This window comes from Lepidothrix coronata, unplaced genomic scaffold (assembly GCF_001604755.1).
Source record: "Lepidothrix coronata isolate B3197 unplaced genomic scaffold, Lepidothrix_coronata-1.0 Scaffold79, whole genome shotgun sequence".
NCBI classification, from domain to species: Eukaryota; Metazoa; Chordata; class Aves; order Passeriformes; family Pipridae; genus Lepidothrix; species Lepidothrix coronata.
The window spans coordinates 31528-59178 of NW_016690259.1; the positions used below are offsets into that span (position 1 = coordinate 31528).

Consider the following 27651-nt stretch of genomic DNA (forward strand, 5'->3'; position numbering starts at 1 on the left):
TCGCGGCAGGCCTGGAGCCGGGACAACCCGGGCTTCGAGCCCGAGGAGGACGGGGCGGCGGCGGCGGCGGCGGGACCGGTGCTGGAGATGGACGTGGAGTGGGGCAGCCGCGCGGCCGGCGCCGCGTCGTCGCTGGGCAGCGGTGCCGGGGGCGGCGGGCGGCGGGCGCGGCGCGGCCCCGCGGGGCGCGGCGGGGCCGAGGGGCTGGGCCGCCTCCCGGGGCCGCCCGACGGCGCCGCGCCCCGGAGAGTGGCCTGGGCCAAGCGCCTGGCGCGGAGGCTGCGAGGTGAGGGAGAGCCGCTGCCCCAGCCCCGCACCCCTGCGCCCTGACCCCCGCTCCCGGCCCCGTGCGGCGCCTGTGCCGCTTCCTGCCGGCTGGCGCTCGGAGGAACGCTTAGTTGTTCGTAGTCCCTTTTGCCTGTTGTCCACCCACCCCTTTGCTCCCTGCCCTCTTTTCCCTCTGTCCGTGTTCTTTTCCCATCGGTCCTTACGCCTCTCTGTGTCCCCCGTCTCTTCGTGCACATCCATCTTCTGATCCCCTTCCCGGTTATGCCCCCCCAGCACATGCAAATGCACCCGCAGCTCTCTCCTTTCTTTACCGTGGAGTGTTTAGACCTCTCTGCCTCCCAGCTCTTCCTCCTGGCTACTTTTTGTGAAAGACATTCCCTCGTAGGGGAGGTTTAGGTTGGACGTAAGGAGGAATCCCGATTACACATTGGAATGGGCTGCCCAGGGATGGATTGGAGTCACTGTCCCTGGAGGTGTTTAAAAAAAGGCTGGATGTGGCACTTAGTGCCGTGATCTGGTTGACGTGGTGGTGTTAAGTGATAGGTTGGATTTGATGGTCTCAGAGGTCTTTTCCAATCTAGTTGATTCTGTGATAGTTTCTGGATATATGTGGCTTTCTGACCCAACGCCAGGTCTTGGGAGAGTTGGAGCAGAATGCTTGTCGTCCTCTCTTTTTCGGCTTCCCCTGTCCGATAGAAGAGGTGTTTAGGACAGAATAGGATTCTTGGTGTGGGTTTGTTGGGAAGGTGTTTGATTCACTTTTGCTTTTCTGCACTATTGTACAGTGCCTTGAAACTGCCCTCGATAGTCCAGAGCTGCCTGTTGATGCACAGCTGGGACCAGGGACGTAGTTTAAAGTAAAACCGAGTGCACATTGAATTTTGAGGTGCACATTTGAGGTGCTGTTCTAAGCTTACTGCATTAACTCTGCACTGAGCTGGCCTTGTACAGGGTTGATTTGACATATCAGAGAAAATGGTGGATGGGGAGTTCTTTGGATTCAGGGTTGTGGGAACACTGAAAACCCCCCCTTCCTTTTCAGAGAAGCTTAAAATGTCAGCATCAAAATGGGAATTTTAAACATAGCATTTGTTTAAGTGCCAGACAAGATCTTTAAAGTTACAAAGCTGCAGGAAAAGTAAACCCTATTTAGAAAATAGTTTCTTCTTCTAAAATATGGACTTTCTGAAGGGGTAAATAGTATTGTTACTGGCTGGCACAGCATCAGCAGCACTATCAAAACAAACTTGATTTTAAGCAAGGATTTGTAAATTAGGCTATTGCATATCCTATATGCCTTCTCTTTGATTTTTGTGTGCATTCAAAGATCATTTGCTATAATGATTTCTTTGGCTTCAGCTGTATTGCACCAAAACAAATCCCTCTTGAACATTGCAGTGTCTTAGATTCAAGTTAGGCTTGCAGAGATTATGGAATAGAGCATGTTTTCAGTAGATTTTACTGGGACAATATTCAATGACCCAAGTCACTTCATAATAAGAGATCAGAATGACCGGGAAAAATACCAATAGTGATTGCGTTATGTGTGAACTGGCACCACTGTGTTTTGGAGTCTTCAGTGGTGTGTTTCCTTTAGTCTGTTGCTGAGATAGGTAATTGCCTGGGAAAGGAGCTGCTTCACGTGGAGAAAGTAAAGTCATCTTATAAAAATTCTTATCTAAGTAGACTATTCACATGCTCCCTTCATACTGGTTTTTGCCAAGAAGAAAACTGCTGTTTATGTTTTTAACTATGGTGAAAACCAGCAGTGTTTGTACATGAGGTGAGTGAGACTGAGTTAGTAATAATCTGGCATGAGTTGCTACTGTTGGTTCTCTGTCATGATTTGTGCAGTAATACTCAAAACAGATTACCCACACTAGGACTGAGTTTGGTGCTGATTTCTGAGCCCTTTTGAACCTGAAAACAGAGCTTAATAACATGTCACTTGTGTAAAGTTAGAGTATTCACAGATGGAAAGAAAATCTATCAGACAGACAGACTCACTGCCATGAGCTACTGTTCGAAGGCTTGGTGAAATGATTTGTTAAATCATCTGTTTATCTGCATCTACAGGGTTGTTTATGAGTGGAGGAAGAATGTTTATTTTTAGTATATTGTTTTTAGCAGTTGGGGTTTGTTTGTTTGTTTGTTTTTAAGCATATATATATATATATTCATCTTGTTCAGCTGAGCAAGCAGCAGAGCCAAGAACTGGCTATTGGTGAAGCTGTGTGCTGTGCTGGGCAGAATGAGTGCGGCTGAGCCTTCAGTGGCATCAGCATCAAGCAGATATTGCCAGCGATGTTCTTGCCCTGCTCTGATAGATGGATCCTCTGCCTGTCCTCCTGCCTAAAAGCAATATATCTCTGGCTAGAATAACCAGTTTGGAAGCTGACGTGTGTTTGTAGCTTGAACTTCTAATTTCTGCCTCCAGGCTAAGAGGTGAGGGCCACTTTTGACCTGGTAGCATTGTGCGTCCTTTCAACTGCAATCTCTTCTCCATTGGGCATTAGCCAATTAATCAAATGTGTGTTGTATGGGGAGTGGTTGCAAAGTTACACATTCTTGCAATGCAAGAAGACAGAAAAATATTATCTCTAATGGCCATGGATCAGCTGCCTCTTGCAGTTTGAGACAGTCATTGTACACTGGTAGTATTCTATTTTTAGCTGTAAAATGAAAAAAATTGGACTCCTATTGTAGGAGTGTTTGAAGTGTATTTATTCTGGAGTGGTTATTATCCACAGTTTCTTTTGATTTCAGACCTGTCTCTATAGGCAAGTGTAGCTAAGGTTACTGTAGTAGACAGATGCATTTCTGGCTCTTTCATGGGAATGTTGCTATAAATTCATGGGCACAGTAAATGTCTGAGTGTGACTTTGGTGCTGTGGAGGCACTGCAGGGTGCCATACTTGCCTGTGGCATAGGTAGCACCTTCTCTGAAAATGTGGTCACTGTGCTACGCAGTGAAAGTGCTGATTTCAAGCCTGACATTATTACAGGGCACTGCAAGGATGACTGAGGTTTTAATACTGGAAAGAGCACTCCATAGTTCTTTTGACATTCCATGGATAACCATGAGGATCTTTGAAGACTGGATAATGGTGCACTCAGTTTTATTTCAAGATGACTAGAGGAAAGTTAGCATAGATTTATTTAATGAAATTCCATCTCACTAGGCAGAACTCAACAAGAGGGATTAATCCTTTGGATATCACAAGTGATAGTGCTACCATGGCTAAACAAGTTTTCACTCTTTACTGAAGGATATTCAGTGATAGCTTACACTTTACTTGCTGTCAATAAGAAAAATGCAGAGAGGATTTAAGATAATGGGATTTTGGTAATTGCAACTGTTGGGGAAACTGTAGCAGGAGTCACTAAGTGAATAGAAAGTCAGCTATTTCAGACTACCAGTATTTTAGGTTCTTCTCTTTGTGGATTCTTTTTAGATTCTAACAAGAGTCTCTGTGAAGTGACTTTAGTCCCTCTAGTTTTGCAGATCTCTTCAGCAGACATCCCAGATGCTGAGAGGAGAGGAGGGGCCGACTATCCAACTCTATTAAGGAGAAAGTTATCAAAAGTTTTGATGGGTAAAAACAAGGTCTGTTTCCAGAGCCAGGCTGGAAAGGTAATCTAACCTACCCTGCAGAGCTGTACTTGATTACTCAGAGCTGCCATGTCTTAATGTGTGTCAATACTGCCTATGTTGGGCATTTCTTGAAAGGTTTTCTTAGTTCTCGTTCAATGAAGGTATCAAATATCTGTCCCAGTCACTCATGGATTGTTACTTTCATGAAGAATGCATCATGACATTTTTACTGCAGGCTCTGTACCTTACTAGGGAGCGTGAGCTAAGGATTGTGAGACTGTGTTTTGTTGTTGTTTTCAGACAAAGCGTCTTTGTCTGAGGGTCACTTTCCTTTCTTTCCCCCAGTCTCATTCTTTCCTCAGAATTTCTAGGCAGTCAGGTTAGTTAGTGACATGTATCTTGGCCTGAGCTCTTTCAGAATTTAGGACTTTTACATAAATCTGAATTACTTTATATGCTTCTTAGAAACTTGGCTTTATGATTATAAAGGCATATGTGTATATGTAAGTACATATACATTATATATATTACATGTGTGCATTATATATATTACATATATGTATATGTATATATGTATGTATGCATATGTATATAAAACATCATATATGTGTGTAAACAGAAAGATTTCAATTTCCTGTGTAACAAACTAGACTTTTTACTGTACAATGAAATTTCATCTATTTTTTTATAATTACTTTTTGGCAACTCTTCTGAGTTTATATACTCTTCAAGTAAGCCATTTGAGATACAGAATGAGTATGAGAGATTGTTAGTTGTGGCACTGTTTGATAAATGAATTACATAGATAGTTGATGAACAGTAAATTTATATAAGGAAACAATATGTTCTTGGGGCTTGCAGCAGATTGTCAACTTAAATCCAGCAATGCTTACCTCCACTATTCTTGATGCATCTAAGTCAGTATTCTCATAAGGCAAAAAGGGGAATAATATATATGTTGTAAAAATGTAACAGCTAATGAAAGCTTCAAGTTGGCTGATGGGCAAATTCAGAGTTCATTTAACACAAAGATCGTTATATGATCTCTGGTGTGGTTTGGTTGGGTTTTTTTCTTCACATGTAACTTTCTGCCAGTCTTTGCTGACTTGACTCCTGACAATAGTCTAATATGACAGAGTTTGAGTTTGCAAGCTTTCTGCTTCTGCTCACCACATTTCTTATTGGTGAGTAATGTACTGACAGCCAGGACTTGGCTTTCTCGCCAGCTTAGCTCACTGGCTCTTCCAGCCTTTTCTTTCTCTCGTCCGTAATGTTTTCCTGCTTCTATTATGAGGGTTGCTAGTGCAACGTAGTCCTGTGTTAGAGGCTGAGTTTGTGGAGTTCTTTATTATTAGTAACTCTGTAAGTGTTCCTGGATTTGTGTTTGTGTTTTCAAGAATGACCTAATGGGGAGGATTTGGCGTTCTGTGTAGTAAAGTTGCAGTCTTTATATGTAACTTTTCAAACTTGGCTTTAAAGAAAAGCTTTGAAAAAGCTCTCTTATTTTGGGGCTGACACTAGTGAAGGTTATAAGTTACTAATTAAGGAATGCGAACAGAGATTAATTCTAAGACTGTTAGTGCTCGCTGTGCCTATGCAAGAGAATTTTACTTGTTTACCTCACAACTTAGAAGTGTGGTAGCTGAAAGGCTTCTTTCTTTTTTTCTTTTTTCTTTTAGAAACACCTAACATTTTTTTCTGAATAAACCTCATATTTGCAGGTCGAGGGAAGAGCTTCTTATTCCCATCTCTTTGTTAGCAAACAAAGGTCTGCCACAGGCAGATTAGCCCTTTGTCTTGGTTTTACAGCAGTGGTTGCAGATCGACTGAACTCTTGCTTCATTGACAGCTTTATAATGTGTTTTGGCTGTCCCTTGTTGCTGTTCCATTTGACTTCAAATTACTGTGGTATGTTTGATGGATTCAAGATTTTTTCCTAGGGAGTTTGAGGTTACTTCATTTCCATCTACTGAGAACGTAAGGGGTGTTTTGAAAGGTTGGCTGTTTAAAGCACCTGAAAAGGATGGAAGTTTAGTGTGGTTCTGTAAGAGTGAATTTTTATTTTTATACGTTTTCTCTCTCACCATAAATTAAAGTCAAATTGCCTTGCTTTATTTAGGCTTCAATGAAGAGAAGTTCCCTGAAAGTGGCAGTTCTGATCTGAACATCAGCAGCTGTTTCCACCTTTTTTTTCTGTTCTGTATTAGGCATAGGAAATAAGTATGGTGGTTACTGTGTTTTTGTTTTAAGATGGTTGTTTTTTTTAGGGACTCCATTTAAAAGGTCCTTTTGCTTTTCAGTTACCCTTTAGGAAGGAACCTATCAATAGCTTCTCTTACAGTATCTACTTCAGAATGTCAAGTATGATATGAAGTGAGTGGCAGGCAGAAACAGTTCAGCTAACACTGTTGCTCAATTTGACAGCTTAGATGGGAGTTGCTCATTTAGGCAGCTACTAGTGTTTAAATGATAACTCTTTTTTCTGCAGGGAAAGAAACTGTGNCCTGGGTCTGTTTAGAGTGACCTTCTCTTAGATGGATTGCCTCACAGGGCTGACGAGCTCCATCTGCCCGGGGGGCTGGGAATCGAACCTGGGTCGCAGCGATGAGAGTCCTGCACCCTAACCACTAGACCACCAGAGGCCCCCAGGCAGCTACTAGTGTTTAAATGATAACTCTTTTTTCTGCAGGGAAAGAAACTGTGTAGAAATGCTCACCAAGATCCTTGCTGTGTCTCTGTTGAACATGCCTTGCCTGTCTGGGAGAGGAAGGTTATGATTTGGGTGTTTTTAAAAATACGTTTGACTCATGTATCCTCCTGTCACATGGAAAGTTAGTTAAGACTACTCATAAAGGTTTGATAATGAACATGCATTTTCACAGAATCACAGAATATGCTGAGTTGGAAGGGACCCACAAGGATCATTGAATCCAACTCCTGGCCCTGCCCAGGACCATCCCCAAGAGTCACACCATGTGCCTGAGAGTATCATCCAAATGCTTCTTGAATTCTGTCAAGCTTGGTGCTGCGGTGACTTCCCGGGATCTAACAATGCTTTTCATGTAAAAAAAAAAAAACAACCAAACAACCAAAACCAAACAAAAACACAAACAAACAAACACAAACCCCCCAACCAAAACAAACAAAAAACCAAACCAAAACAAAAAAAAGAAAACTAAAAAACCCCACACCCAAAACACTACACTTCCATTTCTTGAAGGATGGTGTGATAAACAAAGTCTTGAGTTTCTGTAAGTTTCGAATAATAGTTTATTATATGGTAAAAGCAAGCAGCCGGCTGGGTGACAGAAATGGGACCAGTTTCCCAAATCTGCACACCCCTACTACAGGGTACATTTAGTATTTATCTTAGCTACTTCATGCATATTAATTATATCATATACATATACATTCTTGAGGTTTTTGCTAAGTATTTAATATATGGGTTTTCTTACAGCTAAAGCTAAAAGGGTTATCTCTACAACCGGTCATAATTTATGCATTCTTGGACGAACAGGCGCCTAAAGATTTAAAGTTCTACTGTATTTTATTCTTAGGATAATAAGGAGGTGTTAAGCCTCTTGACCTTGTAAGGGTCTGTTTTATTTCTTTATGGGGGTGTAATTAAGTTTTACGATCCGTTTGTTTTATTTGGATGTAATCACCCATTTGTTTCATGAATCACAATTATTTATATATCACAGTGGCTATCTCTCTGTGTGTCTTTATATCCTTTGTATCTATCTTCATGCCATGTGGTCTTAAGTGAGAGCAGTTCTGGCAAATCTTCTGCAGATTCTGTTAGAGTTCTGCTGAGCTGTTCCTAAGTTGTTGTGGTATTTCATGAGTAGCTAATACTGCCTTGGGCCCCATTCAGTCTATGAAAGAAATTGTTCTTACTTAAACTTACCTCAGTTTAAAATCCACAGAAGAACCTGTAGCAGACGTGACAAAAGTTAAGCTTTCAACAGCACTTATTATGTTGCTTGTGTGTCAAATATCAGACATTTGGGCACATCATTATATATGTTTTCCTTTTAAGGTCTGTGGGGGACAAGACTCATGGAAGAAAACAACACCAGCAGAGAGCGATATCTGAAAAGCATTTTACGGGAGTTGATTACTTACATGATTTTCCTTGTGGTCTTGTGTGTCTGTAAGTACCATTCAGCACTAATGCATCCAGTTCTGCACTATCTCCTTGCTGTCTGTGATTCCAGAATGAAGGTTATTTGATGTAGGAGAAGAATTAATGAGCAGATGTCAAGGCAGATGTTTGGAAGCAAGTATTTCTGTGCATGGGTTGTTGCTTGAGATTGAAAACACTACAACTTTCTGTACCTTAACAAGTTTGGAATCCTCAAGCAGGATGATAATATTCTTTGGTTTTAGAGAGCATTTTTTAATTGTAGTACCACATTGCAGTGTAATGCCATGCATTTTGAAGTCACTGAATGGAACTGATAGATATGAAGAGAAGGACTAAGTCATCTAGGGCAAATCATTAGATTAAATCACCAAGTTTCAAATTCATCACCAAGCTTATGTCCAGATCATTCTAGGAATAACATTTCTTTCTAAGTAGCTGGAAAGGCAGAGATAGTGCTGGCAACTTAGAAATATCTGGTAATCTGTATTTACGTGATGTTGGATGTTTCAGTACTCAGGTGTATATGGATCACAGCTGGAGACTTCTGTGATTTAAGTGTCATTTTTTTTGTTGTCTTGATACCATATGAAGTATCATAACATTCTAGAACACAGAACAGAGTAAAATTCAATCTACAATGCAAGAAAGAACCCGCTATGGAGTTATGAAATAGATGTTTTATTTGGTCGCTAGGGAGAACAACAGCAAAATCTGAATGCATCGAGTTAGTGCATCTTTGGAAAGCTGATATCTTTCAGTTCTCCAGGTTTTAGTGTGGGCAGTTCTGCTCTAAATGGCTGAGATTAGGTTGTTTATGATCAGCTGTAATACAAGAAGGTGATGAGGGAATCTTGGAGCAGAAAAGCAGATGCAAAATTACAGTGGTAGACTGACTGAGAGCAAGTCTGCCCTGCTTGAATGTAGTAGAAGTACTAAAAGCCTCAAACTTTATACCATTGACAAAAATGTTTTGTTGTTGTACTGCAAACCTGTTTATATACTAAATATCATGAGTTTTTTTCCTCCATGAGTCCGTTAAGAATGCTTAGTGCAGGTTTATGAAGTAACGTAAGACTGCTTGAGGCTGACATGCTGTGCCACCAAGAGAGGTGTAGCATTAAAATGAAATTGGTTTCAGTGGGAAAAGTTTGACTTATAACAGGCTGTTAACAGTTTGTTTTGCTACAAGAAAAGATCTTTTGGAAACAGAATAAAGGAAAAATGTAGTGTGTTAAATATCTAGAGATATTGCTAACTCATTAGTATTTTTTAAGTGCTATCCTTTTTATTTTACACATAAGCAATAACTATAGGACAGTCTGGTCTGTCTGGTCTGTCTGGTCTGTGGCTTGGCATGCTCTAGGAGAGAGCTTTCCAGTGCAGGCTAAATTCTGTGGGTATTTCTTGTTCCCTTGTGTTTTTGAGAGTACATATTTAGAGAGAATCCAGGTATTGCACAGTCATGTGATAGATTCCATGTGCCACAGCAGAACTCCATTAAAAATAGTTCTTATTCTGTGGTTGCTAAAGAAAACATTTGCTAAAGAAAACATTTTATAAAATTGTCAATACTGACAGCGATTATTCATTTTAGGCCTAATCTTTCAGACTCCTCTGAATTTTAGACTTAAAATGGTTATAAGTATTTATAGGCAGTAACCATATCCACACCAGAGACTGTTCTCTCAAGCCATCTTGGCTTTGTACATCATTTTATAATTTATACTCTGTGGTTCTCATCCAAATGCTTGGCCCAGTGGGAGGAAAAGAAGTAACACGCGGTCATTTATTTCCTGTGCGGAGTTTCTCTTGAAAGGACTGCACATCTGGGGTGGAGATTCATTGCCTAACCATAAGCTGCCAGTGTCATTCCCAGGGCCCTGCCATATCCTGATTGACTGTCATTATCTGCTCAACTCGGGCATAGTTCTCCTGAGGGTTTGTGCCATCCACAGTGGTTCTCTGTGCATCATGCCTTGGATAGCACAAGTCACCTAAGAAGGCAGTAGCTGCTTCTCTTCAGGCTGCTGAATCATGCCTATGTTTTTCTTGAGGTTAGCTTTTGTAGAAGTATTAACAATAGAATGAGGTGTGGGAAGGAAAGAGAGTATTTTAAACTGATCAGTCATTCTATCTTCCCTGCTTTTTGTATTTCAGTAACAGTTGACAGATAAATGGTGCTTGATGTGGATTTTGTTTTGGTTTGAAGCTTAAAAATTCTAGTACAAAATATGTACAAATGCAGTCTGATGTATTCAAAGCAGAACAAAGTACCTTTTTCTGTTCTTTTACTTTTCTTCTCTTTCCCTCATTCCTTTATCTCTCACTTCTTACCGAATCTTTTGCAGTGACTTATGGGACGGTGAGTTCCAGTATGTACTATTATACAAGGGTTATGTCGCAGCTCTTCCTGGAAACACCTGTATCAAAAACAGAGAGAACTGATTTCAAAACTTTGTCCACCATGGATGACTTCTGGAAGGTAATCTAAACCCAAGTTTTTATATCTCTGTTGTTGTGGTTTGCTTGTCCTGTCATGGCCTCTAAATTTAACTGCAGGATCTTATTTTCTAACATGGTAGGGTTTGTGCAAGAAGATCTATGTGCACAATGTCAAGGCTATGGAACAAAGTAGGCCTTTGATATTTAAAAGTTTAGAACGCAGATCATGCTGGTGGGGCAGGGTGGGGCAAGGTGATGGAATGTCTTTTGAGGACAGATAAAGTAAGGCCTTCTGTCAGTAGAATTATCAACTGCAATTCTAACACCTCCATGAAATGAAGGCCTATAAAAACAGTGCTGGCAACGTGCCAAATAAAATTCTGTCATCCTCCACAGTTCACAGAAGGCCCTTTGCTCGATGGTCTTTACTGGGAGATGTGGTACAACAACAAAACCATGGCAGAAAACAAAAGCTTCATTTATTATGAGAACCTGCTCCTTGGGGTGCCTCGCATTCGGCAGCTGAAAGTCAGAAATGGTTCGTGCTCAATACCTGAAGATTTAAAGGATGAAATCAAAGACTGCTATGATGTCTATTCTGTAGCTAATGAGGATACTGCTCCTTTTGGACTTCGAAATGGAACCGCGTACGTAGTATTCCTGTAGACGCAGACTTTTTTTCCTTATTTCCTGACCTGGCTTATGCTGAATTACACACTAAGTCACTTGGCAGAGGCAACTTTGCATTTGCTTTTGTATGTTCTGTCTGTAATGCCAGGTGAATACAGAGCAGCTGCCAGTTCTGCTCTTGGAGAAACCTTCCAGACTTGGAGAGGACTGTGCTCCTGATCCCGTTGAGTTCAGGAGCTGTCCCTGTGCCATCAGTAGCTGCTGTGCATGGGAGACATGCTGCATTCTGAGCGCAGCACTGCAGACCTCACCTGTTCTGGTATCACAGATTATGTTCCTGCAGTGGGTTTCAGCAAGTTGTCTTCCCTGGCTAAAAACAGGAATAACACTGCCCCTCTTGGAGGATGATTTGTGAGTTGAACTGTAAAAGGTTTTGGAGGTGGAATGTAACTATGTAAATGCCAGTTTCTTTGTTTCCCTGAGGACAGAAATTCTGTGTGAGTGGGTTTTGTAATTAATATACTTGTGGCACATCTTTTTATCTTAATTTTATTGTGTTTGTCAAAAGAACTCTTTTTTCTCTGGGGTACATCAAAACTTTTAACTAGTACCTCTTAAAGCAGCTTTAAGTAACTGATACAGGGTTTTTGGTCAGGTTTTGTTGGTTTCTATTTTGTTAATTTTAAGTTGAAGGTGGGAAGACCAACGTGTTCTGCTTCACTTACTTTTGAACTAGTTGGACATATACCAATGAGAAGGATTTGAATGGGAGCAGCCACTGGGGCTTGATTGCCACATACAGCGGGGCTGGTTATTACCAAGACCTCTCAAGGACCAGAGAAATGACAGCTCTGCAGATTGCTAGCCTTAAGAAGAACCTGTGGCTGGACAGAGGGACCAGAGCAGCTTTCATTGATTTCTCTGTGTACAATGCAAACATCAACCTGTTCTGCGTCGTCAGGTATGAACAGAACCACAGCAGCATTCAGTTGCACAGCGTGGGTTGTAGACTTGGGGTTTTCTTGTGATTGCTTTGTTTTAGGACGTGGGTGAGCATATGTTTTGTATAAAGGAGACAGATGACTGCAGGGACGTGCCTCCCTGTCGCAGAAGTGAGACTCCACGTGGTGTCTGCACTCACCATCTGGAGGCAGTCCTGGCTTTCCTGATGCCACAGCGGTTTGGGTGCAGTTTGCAGGCGACTCCTCTAGTGAGTCGGCTTAGTCAAGTAAATACATGGGTGTACAGCATCAGTCTTTAGTTTAGACACCATGAAACAGATAGAAATGAAAACAAATCTCTCTGTTTTCTCACTGTTCCTAGAAAGCTTTGGGTTTTACTCAAAATTGAGCATGGTCGTGTTTACACCTTTGTGTGGTGTCTTTTCTGAATCATATGTGGGCTTGTTTCCATTATTGAAATAGTTATATAAATAAAACCAAGTATCTTTTAGTAGTGCTTTTCATCAGCTCTGTGTATATTTAAGTATTTTCTTCTTTGCCTTTCTTTAAATGCAGGTTGTTGGTGGAGTTTCCAGCAACTGGAGGCCTTGTTACGTCTTGGCAGTTTCAACCAGTGAGGCTGATTCATTACATCTCCACTTTTGATTTTTTCCTGGCAGCCTGTGAAATGGCATTTTGTCTTTTTGTTCTTTATTATATGGTGGAAGAGATCTTAGAAATTCACATTCACAGACTGCGCTACTTCAGAAGTCTTTGGAATTGCCTTGATATCCTTATCATTGTGGTAAGTGATCTTTATAATAAGGCTGAACTTGCTTTCTAAAATGCGCTTTGTGGAAGGTACTGGTGACTTGGTATTCCTATTGTGGGTTTAAGGGATAGGACGGTCTTTAGGAATGATACTTACAGACTATTAGGCTGCTCAGTCTGAATAAGATTTTTTTAGTCTGTGTTGTAATGTTGGTGTGTTTTGCAAATTCAGTTGTTCTGTCTTCAGTGGTTTCAACCTTTGCATCCTGGTGCAAAGTTAGAGTGTTTGTCCATCATGCTTTTCAGGATTTGTCTGTAGAGGCATAGCCATTATCAGAGGTAACAAACTTGCCCTCTGTTGTATGTATCTGATACAGACTAATGCACTGGCTTTCAAGTAAGAAAATCATCCGCTTTAAAGTAGTGATTTGCATTTTGAGGAATGGGACTGGGATTTGAATGTGTTTGCAAAGAACCACAAAGAGATTTATTGTGGTATTAAATACTCACCAGCTAATACCAAATTGAAGAAGTGTCTCAAACTTGTAGAGTGCTAGCAGCTGTCAGGGTTGCTTTCTCGGTTCAGTGGACAGTGTTACACATCAGTTCTTGGTGTAGCAGAAAATCTGAATTTTGGATTTAAAGCTGCATAATATAATTCTCTCTGGACTCATGTCAAGCTGTTCTTACCAAAAGTATACAAAACCAGAAGTGCTGAAATAGTTCCAGTCCCACACTTGTTTTGTATCTTCAGGCTTGGATAAATCAAAGGTTTCAAGTCTTGAATTTAGTATCTGTAATCCAGAGAAATCATACTTGCATCACAGTGCTTTTTAAATTTTGGAGGATGTTTACATGAAGTGTGTGCTGTTTGTTATACTTAATGGTGGGAGCAGGAATAAGATGCTTGGCTGTTACAGTCAGTGAAGAATGTTCAAGTGTGAGTGTAAAATTCATTCACACAAAGGGTCAAAATTCTACGTTTATACCTTGCCTGAGGGGCATAAAAAAATTCAGAATTATGTACCTATGACTCTGCTTACATGGTGAAGTGTTCACTTACACTAATGAACAGCACATTTGCAGAGGTCAAAGCAAGAACCTTACCTGTATGGTAGAACTGCAGCTTCTCTGCTCTAGCTTGTTCTGGGCAGTACTGGGCGGTCTGTACTCTGGAGAAACTGTAGTGCCTTTTTGCCTACTGCTGTCTTTCTGCTCTTTACTCTTGTCACTTTTGTGTTTTTGAATTGTCGTATTTCCTTCCTTATATTTTCTTCTCTGTGACAGCTTCACTTTTCTGAGACTGCCAGGTGTCACTCTCATCTTGTCCTTCAACTCTGACAAGGAAATGACTTCCAAATCTTCTCACTCCCAGACTATTTATCTGTAGTCCAGGACTATAATGATTTTCTTGTGAAATGCATTTCCTGATATGTTCAGAAATTGTAGTTTGGATCCCATGTCAAACAGCAGCTACTGGGCTGGTAAATTACTCCTGAGTGAAACCTGGCCCCTCCAGCTGCCTGGCTCTAAGCACTAGTGGGATTGGTGATCAGAGGGGTTGACCCTGAAGGACTCTGAGAAGTTTATATAAGTGATTTTTTTGTTTTGTGTTCCCTAGGCTCTGTACAATCTCTTTTCTGTTTGAAACTTTATCTTTGTAGTCAGAACACCTTGAAAACAGTATTGTTTGCTTTTACTCAAAGCTCACTTTATGGTATAAATGTGCCATAAATAACATAAAGTTATATATAAATAACATGAAGTTCCTCATATCCTAATATTTTCTGACGTATGTGGCTAAAACAAGTTGGTTTAAAATCCTAATCACCTTTTGTAAATTTGTACATTTCTTTTGCACTCAGCTCTCTGTGGTAGCTGTAGGAATTAGCATTTACAGGACATCAACTGTTGATATGCTCCTGAAGAAGCTGCTGGAAGATCAGAACTCATTCCCCAATTTCGAACCTTTGGCGTATTGGCAAATGCAGTTGAACAACATTACTGCAGTCACCGTGTTTTTTGTCTGGATTAAGGTAACTCTAACACACACATCCTTATTCTAATGTTGGAATGTAAGCAGTATTCTGAGTTTCTCATGATACATTATTTGAGTTTTAGTTGTGTTTCTCCCAAAATTGGTCATGCAAGAAAGTCAGAACACAGGAGTAACTTCTTGCAGATGAAAAGCAAGGTTGTAATTTGCCACAGGTTTAGTCAGCTCTTGTTAAACTCTGGATGATATAGTCAGTGCTAGTGTTCTGTCAGCAAGCACAGGAAATGTTTTTATTATTCGTTGATTGCTAAGTCAGTAATTCTTACTGGGTACTGCCTTACCCTAACCCGGTTAAACCGTGCCCATATCATTTATTCCAAACTTCTGAATCATTAGAAGAGTTGGTAAAGCTAATCCAATTAATTTGAAAACTCAATATATATATTGCTTTAGTTAAAAGTAACTTCTTTCCGGTGATGCTTCTTTTCATGCCTATACTCATTTTCTGCCCTCTATATGTATAAAGTTGCAGAGGAACATTTAGTTAATAAACTAACAGGGGAAATGTGAGATCAGTGATAAGTGAATTTCAACTCTGATGCTTAGATTCATCAAGCAAGTTAGCTAGTCTCTTACTGTTTCATAAGATCTAATTTTTGCATCATGGTTAAGAAATAAAGTGGCTCATTATAAGAAGTAATGGTAAACTGCAGAGTAACAGAATAATGCAGTTTGGAGGGGACCTTGGGAAGTTTCTAGTTCAGCCACCTGCTTGGAGCAAATCAAAGCTGTGAGATCTGCTTTTGTTGTATTTTACTACTTCATATCTAGCCATCTTCACTGAAGATAAAGATGGATAAACAGGCTTTTGTAAGTGTTTTGGTAATGCTGTTCTGAAGCCAGGGTACCAAATAGAAAAATGAAAAAAAACCCCACACCCAAACAAGAAGTCTGCCTTCTCAAACAATTTTCCACACGTTTCAAGCCTCAGTGTTTTTAGGAAGTGATGTATTTCTAAATGTAAATTAACTGACTTTGTCTCCAAGCATATCCAGTAAGGCATCTGGTGTAAAAGGCAGGAGAGCAATTGTGTTGAGAAATTGTTTTCCTTGTCTTTACAGGTTTTTCTTGGTTTTTTTTCTTTTAACAGCTTTTCAAATTTGTTAACTTCAACAGAACGATGAGTCAGTTATCCACTACCATGTCTCGCTGTGTCAAAGATGTCATTGGCTTTGCTATTATGTTTTTCATTATTTTCTTAGCGTATGCTCAGTTGGCCTATCTTGTCTTTGGCACTCAAATTGATGACTTCAGCACTTTCCAGGATTGCATGTAAGTACAGGTATAAAAAATGCAAAGAATTTCCTAGTACATTGGTAAATGGATCTGCTTGCCTTATCAGAGGCAAATCCTCACGACATCCATCTAAATAGATAGCTGCAGACATATCACTGTTGATGTAGCCCAGTAGCAAATGCATTTTTTTAAAATTTTTAGCTCAGAAAACGTTTTTGCTGTGAGATTAAAAATATGCTGTCAGATAATAGTCAGATCAGTGAGCTAAAAATGGTAGGTTTTCATTGGTGGAAATGACGTGGTTTTTACAGCAGTTGGTCACATTCCCAGAGAAAGCAATGACTTCGTGTTCAGCAGTTACATGCTTACAGAAATGTTGGGTGCATAATAAGGCTGTGCTCCTGAGTAGTGTTTGTAGTTGCTTGACTCAAATGGAGTCTATCTTAGCTAACCAGAACATTTGTAAGCATCTGCTGGAATACAGGAGGGTGACAGGACTTAATATAATGTTGTTAATCATTTTTACTTTATTGATTTGCTACAACATAACCTGATTGTAACTGAGGCAATTAACAGGTTGTTCAGTAACCAATTCCCCCTGCCCCCCTAATAGAGAAGTGGAGGAACTTGAAATAAGCTGATTCTGCTGTAAAATGTCAAGCCTCTTCCAGCCTTGGCACTGTCCAGACAACTTTAGAGGGAAAGGGTTGGGGTTGTATGTACGTGAGAGAGATGGTAGTGGGTCTTAAGGCTCCATAATGGTAATCATTGGTTTGCTCTGCTTCTGTTGCCCCCAAGCAACTGAAAAGCAGAGGTAACCACCCTGCTTTTGTTCTGTGTGTGTGGCATCTGACCATGAGTTTGGTTATGCCTAGAGATGGACTTGAGAACTGGTTATTGCAGTGCCTGGTAAAGTACTAGAGTAGTGCAAGCCTCTCTGCAGCCCATCAGTCAGACTGTTAGAAAAAAGTAGTTTGAGTATCCTTGCACAGCTCCAAAAACGTTTTCTTCAACTCCTGGATGTGTTTTGTTTTTTTAAGATTTACTCAGTTCCGCATCATTTTGGGAGACTTCAACTTCACAGAGGTTGAAGAAGCTAATCGAATTTTGGGACCAATTTATTTCACTACATTTGTGTTCTTTATGTTCTTCATTCTTTTGGTATGTACACTTTGTTTATGTGGGGTGGGCAGGTGGCTATTTTTGTGTCGCTTTTTCTTTGATTCCCACTGCTACTTGGGCCTTTTTCTGATAATGGTGAGTGTGTGGCCCATGTAGGGGCCTGAATTTTACATGGCTGGTTACACACTCTTTCATTTTTTGCTTCATTTAAAATAGATTTGCATTGTATGTTGTCATTCCCATGTAGTGCTCCACGCTATGTTTTTTTAATGTTTATTTTTCTTATTATTATTGTGAAGAATTTTATTTCTAAAATCTGAATAGTGCCTGGTTGGCATACACAGCAAACCTGTATCTTTTGTTGAAAAGTACCTGTAGTAGCTGTACAGGCTCTTGGTTCATAAAGTGCTCTCATGTGTGACTGGCTGTGTTTACAACAGCCTGGTTCATGCATGCAACACACAGATTTTCTGCTAGAAGAACCTAGTTCATCAGCAGTGCAGCAGGTTTCAGATATCCAGGTTTGCCTCTCTTCTGTCTTTTACTTCTCAAGGGCAGAGTAGCCCCTGTCTTTCTCCCCTTCCCAATGCAGATTACCTGTACAATTTTCAAAGAGCATTATAAGAAGCTCAGCTTACCTGAGGGGCAGCATGTAGGCATTGCTGACAAATCAGTGAGTGTATTGTGAGTGACTACTCATCTTTTGTATACTCTGTTAATACTACTATTGAATCCATGTTACAGTCTTACTGATAATTTATACAACAAAATGGAGGGAGGAGACCTCTCTCTTAGAAACCTAGGATACCAATAAATTAATTTTTTTATGTCAATACAACTGGAGAGCTCTGGTATCTTCTACCTGGATGTACTTTTCAGTTAGTTTGGTACTAACAATATATAGTAATTTTATTTTTTATGATAGCACCAGATGGAAGCTGTTATCTGAGCAGGAAGCTTCAGATCATTCCCCAAACTGTGTGTGTTTTGGTGATTTGATAAGGCATCAAGTATTAGAGCAGGATTTTACTAACCTTACATCAGTCCTGTATCATCATAACTTTCAGAGTTATTTAATGACCCTTGGACTTAATGAAGCATTCTATTATTATTATTATTATTTAAGATGAGGAATGGCATTCAGATTTAATTTGTGGGAAAAGACTTCATCCTGGATGTTTGCTACTAAGGAAGCAGAGAATCTTAAGTGTTCAGTGAGATGGACCAGTAGCCAGTAGAAAAATAACATGGGTCTCTCTGGCCAAAGAAGCAAATGAGGCAGGTTTTGTGTTTGCCTCACAAATTCCAGAGGAACAGCGTCTTAAGTGTCCAGTAAGGGAAAGAAATATTTTTTTCTAAGGGGCAGCAGAACTGTGAAGTCACAGCAGGTCATCCAAAATACTCTCTATAATTTGTGTGCTTATTAATATCTGTACAGCCTCTTGTTTGGCTTGGAGTGATATGTTGATGTCAGCCCCTGGAGACCAGTCTGAGACCCAGAAACTAAGTTAGGGAAGATGGATAGAAAGCATCAACTCTTAATGTTGGGCAGCTGAAAGCAAAATAATCAGTAGTCAAGTTACCTCTTACTTCTCTGGTGTTGGGCAAGAATGCATGAAGAATACAGCACTGGAAGATTATTCTAAAGCAGGTTTTTTAAGTCCATGAGGAAACAGAGGTTTAACACAGCCTTTCTGAATGAGAGTGGCACATTGAACATGCCAGTAAATTTAGTAGTTCTTCTTGAACATGAATGTACAACTTGCAACTCAGTGATGTTTACTCCATGTCCATTAGGAACCTTTCAGTAATGACAGCATGGCTCAAGTCAGTTATATGCTTGCTACAGGGGTAGTGAGGCCAGTATTTTCTCTTTTCTCTGAACGAGTGACCAAGCTCTTTTCAGAGTTGATGCCATACATGCCAAGTGTAGTGTCTGATTTTAAGCCTTTTGGTTTTTATCTTTAGTGTGAAATGCAAACAGAGCTGTAACTAGAAAAGAACCTTTTGTTTGTGCTGTTTATTACAGGATGAGTAGTTAACTTGATTCCTCGGGCATTTTTGTTGCCAGCTGTGTTGCCTTGATTGATTCATAGTTGTTACCCATGTAAGTTTGGCCTTGCCAAGTAAAGGGCCAAACATACATATAACATTAAACAGGCTTGGTTTATTGCCTCTGCTGTGTGTAGGTGTGAAGCCTCTCTAGAAATCAATTCTCCAGTTATATTAATAACTGTCTTGATTAAAAGTTGTTATACTGCAGCACACATTGTATTTCAATATCAAGCTCTTGATGTTAGTGCTTTTTAAACACCCCACCATTTTCTCCTGGACTTTTAAAAAAAAAATCATATACAGGTCTGCACATGTATAAAAAATCCATGTATAAGTCATAGGAGCAGTAGGGCTCAGACTTGTTGAAATTTCAAATTGGGCTTTTTGATTTCTCTTGTGAACAGAACATGTTTTTGGCCATTATCAATGATACATACTCTGAAGTCAAGTCAGACATGGCACAACAGAAGGCAGAAATGGAACTGTCTGACCTTATCAGAAAGGTAAAAGTAATGTTTCGTTTGTTTGATGTCTTATTGCTCTCATCTGAACTTATTTCATAAAATGCTACATAAACTGTACAGAGTAAAACTGGCAGCAGCTGATGAAAATACACATCTTTTAAAATAAATGAATCTGAGCTGAGTGTAAATTAACTGAATAAAAACTTTCCATCACAATGTATTTTAGTCATCTAAGACTTTGCTTAGAATGATCAGCCTACTGAATATGACATAGGATTTTTCTGTCTAGATACGTACAGAAATATTGAACTGATGAAGTTAAACTTATATTTGGGATGGTCACAGAATTCAGATTTACTCCATTTCAGGCAACACGATGAGGCAAATCTTGACTAATGTGCTGGGAGCTCCCAGAAGCAGCTGTCAGTAAGGTTGTTGAATACAAAGTTGGGAGCCTGACCTAAATCCTAGTTGAGGAAAAACATGTGCACGTGCATGTGCTCTGGCATGGATGCAATGCTGTGCCATGGTCACAAATGTCTAAACGCATCCTCAGCATGAGCAGCCACACAGACTTTTATTAAACTTGTTATTAGAACAGAGCAGTGAAAAGTGCTACTATTTTTGGATGAGGATTCTTTTAAAAATCATTCCTACAACTGAAGGATGAGAGATAAGCAAAATGACTGCAGCAGGTTGTACCTTGCAGCATTGTTTAAAACTATAAGTAGCTGCCAAAGGTGTCTTTGTGGGACAAAATACTCCATTCCTACTCAGTAATTGAATTGCAAATTGAATGATGAAAGCCTTACCTCTGAGTGCAAAGGTATTTAAATGCTGAAATAAAAGATGGATAAATTGGAGGAAGACACAAATTCTTGCAGGACTTTTGGAACACACTGAGTGATAGTATAGCTGATTTTTGTAATCAAAAAAATTATTAGAAATCAAATCTTAACATTTCATTACAAACACTAAAATTTCACTTTCTCTTTTAGGGCTACAATAAAGCCATGATCAAACTTAAACTGAAGAAGACTACTGTTGATGACATTTCAGAAAGTCTGAGACAAGGTGGAGGAAAACTAAATTTTGATGAACTCCGACAAGATCTAAAAGGGTAAGGGAGTTCTTACTGCTTGTCTTGAGTAGTATTCCCAGAGATATGTGATCTTAAGATTTTGAAGTGATTTTTCTTCAGCTTCTGTGGTGTGGCAAGACTACACTAATAAAGACACATGGCCCCTGCAGTCTGCACTGTCACTGGTTTTGCTGCATTGGGGCAGCATCCCACATTAGAGAAAGGATTTGGAGCTCTAGGGCCCAACCTCTTTGAATTTCTTTGTTGTGGGGGAAAAGGTTCTGAGGAAGCAGAGATCTAAGACCTTTGAGGAAAGGGTAATGTTTCCGTCAGACCACTGAAGAAGTTTGTGAACAGGCAGGAGTCCAGGGAAAGGGAACAAATCAAGGAGGTATGGAAGGGATAGTTGGGAAGGAGCAGGGTGCCGTGTAGGGGAGATTGGTGCTATAAACTAATGAAAGGTGAGGAGCGAGGGTTTTTTTATCCATGTTGTCAATTTATAGGCAATGCTGGGATCAGTCATGTCTTTGTCTTGCAGATGAAAGTCTGTCTGAAATGAAGTGTTTTCTAATACTAAAGATTCTTTCAGCATCTGAAAAATGGAAAGTAAGGGAACTGCTTTTACTACCTTTTCAGGAAGGGGCACACAGATGCAGAGATTGAAGCAATATTTACCAAATATGACCAGGATGGGGACCAGGAATTGACAGAGCATGAACATCAGCAGATGAGAGATGATCTGGAAAAAGAGAGGGTGAGCTCAGCATTAGGAGTGCTGTGCCACCAGCACTGTCTGCCAGTCTGCTCCCCGTGCTGGTTTGCTGCCTCAGAAGAATCCTCTTGTTGCCCTTCACATTTGCTGTCATCCCTGGCTGTCTGAGCAGCACTGTGAAAAGGCATAGGGGAGCTGATGGAGGGCAGGAGGTCTTTGACCTTGTCACCACCATATCCTCCATATACAGGTGAAAGTTTTTTACATCTTCTCTCTCTCTGGCATGTGTTTTCACAAAGGAGGATTTGGACCTGGATAGGAGCTCTCTGCCACGTCCTCTGAGCAGCCGCAGCTTCCCCCGGAGCTTGGATGACTCCGAGGAGGATGAGGATGAAGACAGCGGACACAGCTCCAGGAGAAGGGGCAGCAGCTCTAGTGGGGTCTCCTATGAGGAATTCCAAGTGTAAGTTTATCCTTCTGAGGGGGACAAATCCACATGGTGGATTTGGGGTTTTGGTTTTTTTTTCCTTGTGGGTTTTCTCTTTTCCGTTATATAGTATTCTTTCCTGTAACTCTGAGTATTAAATTATTAATAAAAAAAAGTGTTATGTTTTTGTGGTGCAGAAGTTGCACCTTTTAGTAGCTTTCAAATAATATCTAAACTGGAAGTGCTTTAGAGAGCCTCATGGGAATTGGTTAGAAAATGAAAAATTAGAATAAACAAATTAAAAAAAACAAACAAACAGCAAAACCCCCCATGTCCTTAAAACCTAGTCATTGAAAAGACAGATAAAATGGTCATGTTACAATAGCGCCAGAAGACTTTTCTGGTTTTTTTAAGTAGTAAAACCTCGAGATTTTTCTAGGTTCAGTGAGAACTTCAGCTGTTGTTTCTAATAAAATTAAATTACTTGTGACCGTGTATTTCGTCTGAAATGATAGATCTCCATATGAATTAATTATAATGATACTAGATGAGTAAAGAACTATGTAACTGGAACGAAAAAATTTTTATGATGATGCCCTAAAAGCAATGAAAACAGAGAGAAATATGTACTTTTTTTCCCATGTGCTTTTACCCCTGTTCTGTCTTCACGCTCTAGTGTACGTTGTCCCTCCTGGACAGTAGGACTCATTTGTGGGAAGTCAGATGGGCTCTTGAATAAAAATGGTGTCTCATCCTTATCTGCTCTGTGTGTTGACATGCTAGAACAATGCTGACTGGGAAATGTCAGAGTCACTGAAGCTCCCACTTGTTGCCCTCAGACTCATGAGGCGGGTCGATCGCATGGAGCATTCCATCGGCAGCATTGTTTCCAAAATCGATGCGGTGATTGTGAAGCTCGAGGCAATGGAGAGAGCCAAGATAAAGAGGAGGGATGTGTTGGGAAGACTGTTAGATGGAGTGACAGAGGTAAGGAACCCACTCTCTCCAGTCTGGTCACAAGCTGCATGGCTTCCTTACTGTTAGCACTTCTTCCTAACGCTTGGCTGGGGAGGGAGGATTGAAGGAGTGTTGGAAAAGGTGAGGTGGGTGATTTGGCAGTGGCCAAGTGATTCCACTTATATGTTAGGAAAACATAAAATTTAAAACATTAATTTTTGAGGACATGATCCAAGTTTCAGGTATGACAACCTGTCTTATAGCAGGCCTGTGTCACCATTTAAACCCATGATATTCAGTAGCTGCTGGAGTTCATCCCTTAGTGTCTGTTAGGATTAATACAATTTTATGGACTTTTAGAGTCTTGGGGATCCAGCCCAACAGGCCCTGCCTGTTCTTATTCTCCCATGTTGCTTCTGGGATTGTGTGTGGCAGGGGGAAGCAGCTCATTTCTGCCACCAGGGTTACCTGACTTCTGTTGCTTCCCCTTTCACCTTCTCTTTCTTGGGGGCCTTTTGGAAGTGGACAGTGGGAGAAAACATGTTATTTCTGTGGATGCTAAAATCTGTCGGCTTCCTGATGGGAGCAAGAACACACAGAATAGGGCTGTCGGGAGGTGGGTGTTATCAGGAGGACTGTCTTGGTGGGTTATGTAGGTCAGACTTGCAATTGCCCTGTCACAGATACGGTGATCCTGGGTGTTACTTGTTCTTGAGGTGGGGCTTCTTCATGGGTGTGCTCTTCTCAGTATATTTTACATTTCTAGAGGTAGATTTAAATACAAAAAGGGTAATACAAATTGTGCTTTCCTAAGTGAAGATGACAGGCTGGGCATTACATCACTGGAAATAAAACGATTTACTGTGGTAGCTGTGTTTCTCCAGTGGCCTGTGGAAGTACTTGAGTGGTGTAAGAATTTCCCAATGGATTTTGCTTAGCCTGCAGTTCGGAAGCTGCGCTTCCAGCTTGTGTCTTTTAATGTGTTTAGGATGAGAGACTGGGCCGTGACAATGAAATCCACAGGGAACAAATGGAGCGACTTGTACGAGAGGAGCTGGAGCGCTGGGAGTCGGATGATACTGCATCCCAAATGAGCCATCGATTGGGAACACCACTTGGACTGAACGGCCAGCCTCGTTCGAGGAACTCTCGGCCATCTTCTTCCCAGTCAGATGGTATTGATGGGGGAGGAGGAAATGGGGGGAACAACATCCACATGTAGGATTAACTTCATCGGTGATTGCAAATGTTTCAGGTCAGTATTCAGCCAGCAAATACACTACACTGTTTCCCAGCATGAGGTGATCATTCTGATCAGACCACTAAGACAAGTTTCATTGGTGGGCAAAAGTAAATATTCTCTTCATAAGTCATTTTCAGACCTATGTAAGCCATGTGTCATGTTTGGGTTACCAGCAGTGAGACTGTCAGCCCTGGAAACAAAAATGCAGGAAACAGAATGGATATCAGGTGTGACAAAATCTACCGGGACAGAAATTTGATTCCATACATGTATTAGGGGGAATACTTTCATGAGGGCTGCAAGCATCAGACAAAATAACGTTCTGTGGGCAGCACTCTAAAATGAAAGGCTATGAGTGTTCTGCTTTCCCTTGGAAAATATGATTTTTAAATTATTTTAAAAGCAAATTTTAAAAGAAGATGGCATCAGTTTATTTTCTGATTCGTTGTAACAGCTGACAGTTTTCAAAGAGAGAAAACAGCACTTTTTTTCTTTTAAATTTGAGTTGCTATCTGATTTTCTGAGTTATACTTGGTGTACCAACATTTTACCTAACATTTTCCTGTTTCTGAGAAGTACTACATTTCTTTAAAAAGAAGAAAGTGCACTTAGTTTGTACAACTGTAAATTACATAATTCTGTAGTAGAAACTGAATACATTATAATTAGCATTTCAGAAGTAATATTTGAGAGCTGCCTCTTCACACCCAACTAACATAATAATTTTCAGCTATGTTGCAAAGTGTCCATTTTTTAATGCCATGTTTTCATGATTTAAGTGTTCCTGGGATAAATATTGCAGAGGTTCTAGGGCAAATATGGCTACTTTGCAGAAAATATATTATTTACAAGCACACAAAATTCAAAAACACTAATTCTTCTGTGGGTGTGGGAAGGGGGCAGAGAAGTTGCTGACAGCTGGGAAAATCTGATCTTGTGCCATGTGAAGTTCTAATAACATCTCAACTCTGCAATCTGTATTTACATTTAACGGAAGCGCTTGTAAAACTATTAGGTACATTTCTGCATATGCTTTTCTGCTGAGGTGCAACACATGATTCCTTTGGGAATGATGCTTGTAGTATGATCACAGATTTTTACTATTTAATTTCCTCTGTTTCTTGTGTCATAGAAGCTTTGTTTTTGAAAGGAGATGCGAGACTGAAATTATGTTGGTTTCCTATAGAAAGCATTATAGAAATATAGACAGCAGTGTTTGGAGTTTTGCCTAGCAACATGTTTCCATACATCGAATGCTGGTTTAGGAGGGAAGTTGTCAATGGTGCTTTTTTCCTGAAGATGGCAGTTGTCTTGTATTTAAAGACTTAGAGTTGGTGAAAAGGATAATGGGAAGCTACACAATCAATTGCATCTTAGCTATTAGTAGGGTATATAGGGGAAAAATGCCTATTTAACAAAGTATAAGTAGCACATATTACATTACATTGGTGCCTTTTGTTTCAAAAAGCAGTTGTTGCCCGGGTTTAGCTCCTCATTCTTGTGGGAGTACTGCTTAGGCAAAGCTTACATGTTCCATATATTCTGCACTGGCTGGATGTGCAGTGACTCAGACTGCCTTTCTTCTAACCAGAGAATTTGCTAAAACTAAATAGACTTTGTGCCTTTCCCTTTTTTGAGTTTATGAGAAACCATATGCACAGAAACATAATTAATGGAAGGCAGAACAGGAGGAAATTCAGCATGGAGATTGGAATTTCATAGTAGCCTTTTGTAGAGAACAGAATTATGTGGGAAAACAGGTCGTGATTCTTGTGAAGTGTTTTTTTCTTTCTGTGAGTTATTTTGTCCTGTACTAGTAAGATATTCATACTCTTCCACAAGAGTTCCCATCAATTTGCCAAAACAGCACAGTGGGTAGGGCATATGCATGGAATGAAGACACTGGGACTAAGCTCTGTCTTCCCTTGATTGATCAAACCTTTGGACCGTAGAAATCTTTCTGAGAAAACTTTTCAGTGTTGAAGTGGCATTTCTGACTTCAAACAAACAAACCAAAAAGAAGCACTAGCTGTACACATGGCCAGCTGGTGTTCAAGGAAAATACCAAAGCAATTTAAACATACAGAGGCTTATCTTTATATTCATATCCAGAATGTGTAGTGTATTGGTATGTGATGTGGCTTACAGCTTAAACTTTGAGGCACACTGACCAATTGCATGTGTGTAATATGTAATTGGTGTTGGGTTTCTAGGGTCAAGGGTCTAAATGCTATGATAGTATTTAAAAATCAATGACTCTGGCCAAATGACTCAACTTGAATTGTCCAGCAATCAGCTGGGATCTTAAGGGTACCCTGTGTTGAGGTTTGTGTCTGTGGCCTGTCAGTCATGTGGCATGCAGAGGTTTATGGCAACAGGGACTGAGGAGTGTGCAGAAGTGATCCAGTGGTCGCTTTTGGTGAGGCAGGGCCTTCCTGGGGGAAAAGAAAGCACACTTAGACCTGTCAGTATGGTTTTGCATGGGCTTCCTGTAAAAATGTATCTTTCAAAATGTAAATTCATCTTTTATTTGTACTATATGTTTATTATGAAAATGTCTGCATTCATAGCTTTATTTGTTGAGATGTATTTCTGTAACGTGTCGTTACTTAATAACAAACTTCATCTTGAAGTGCAATAAGTTCTCATGGGGTACCCCTGTGTGTTGACAGTGGGCCTTGCTGTAAGTGCATTGCCACTTGAAAAGTGTTACAAATAGTTTTTAATACATCTTTCAATTTTAGATTATAATATCATTTGTTACTTATTAGAACAGTAAGATTTTTGCATAGTAATATACAGTGTTTGATCTTATTAGGAAGCTGTTAATTATGCAAGTCTTCTACAATGAGCAAGAATGGATTGATCTGTAAAACTGAGCACTTTACTTCCTAATAAACATTTTATATTCTCTATAAACTAAACATTGTGCCCTTTGCTTGGTTTGTTTATAATGGAACATGAGGAATCCTACATTTTATTTGTGTTACTTTTATCTCATACCTTTATTCTCAGATTACCTAATAATGTAAAAAGGAAGTACAGGGTGATGATGAACAAGAGGACAGGGCTGATCCTGCTGCTTCATTGCCCAAACTGTTCTTTTTTTTTTTTTAATGCTTCATTTCACATTTGTGTTTCTGCAAATGCACAGCTGTTTTCTGCTATTTCAGGTAGCAGCTCTGACTGCTGGTAACTGTCTCTTCATTACTTCACAGTAACTGTGTGAGCTAACTCTTTTTTTTTCTCTATTCCCCTTTATTTTTCCCCTTGTTTCAGGGAATCCTGCAGTATCTGGAGGGTTTGAATAGTGCTTGGAAAGTCCAAGGTGACATGCCCATTGTTCTCTCTGGACTGCTGTCCTGCCAGCTTTAAAATATTATGTATTAATGAAAGCTGAATGCTTTATGTAAATCAATCTCAATCTTTACTGAAATACATACTGAGTTTAGTAAATATATTAAGCCTTTAGTCAGTGCAC

The 27651-nt window shown here is 40.1% G+C and overlaps 1 protein-coding gene across 1 annotated transcript; it reads left to right on the forward strand.

Annotated features, from left to right (window-relative positions):
- The first annotated feature begins 72 nt into the window (after positions 1–72).
- On the forward strand, positions 73–27090 carry PKD2 (polycystin 2, transient receptor potential cation channel). Its single transcript, XM_017820159.1, has 15 exons — positions 73–286; positions 7926–8039; positions 10382–10515; positions 10872–11122; positions 11842–12066; positions 12623–12851; positions 14683–14853; positions 15964–16145; positions 17150–17270; positions 19691–19789; positions 20749–20870; positions 21468–21585; positions 21843–22006; positions 22810–22957; positions 23916–27090. Exons 1-15 carry the CDS (start codon positions 88–90, stop codon positions 24147–24149), a joined length of 2511 nt encoding a protein of 836 aa, XP_017675648.1. The 5' UTR covers positions 73–87; the 3' UTR covers positions 24150–27090.
- The last annotated feature ends 561 nt before the right edge of the window (positions 27091–27651 follow it).

Excerpts from the sequence above, each read along its gene's own strand:
- PKD2 (XM_017820159.1), top strand. The coding sequence starts at position 88 with ATGGACGTGGAGTGGGGCAGCCGCGCGGCCGGCGCCGCGTCGTCGCTG. Across the intron at positions 10,516-10,871 it reads CCATGGATGACTTCTGGAAG|TTCACAGAAGGCCCTTTGCT; the intron begins GTAATCTAAACC and ends CATCCTCCACAG. Across the intron at positions 22,958-23,915 it reads TGTTAGATGGAGTGACAGAG|GATGAGAGACTGGGCCGTGA; the intron begins GTAAGGAACCCA and ends TAATGTGTTTAG.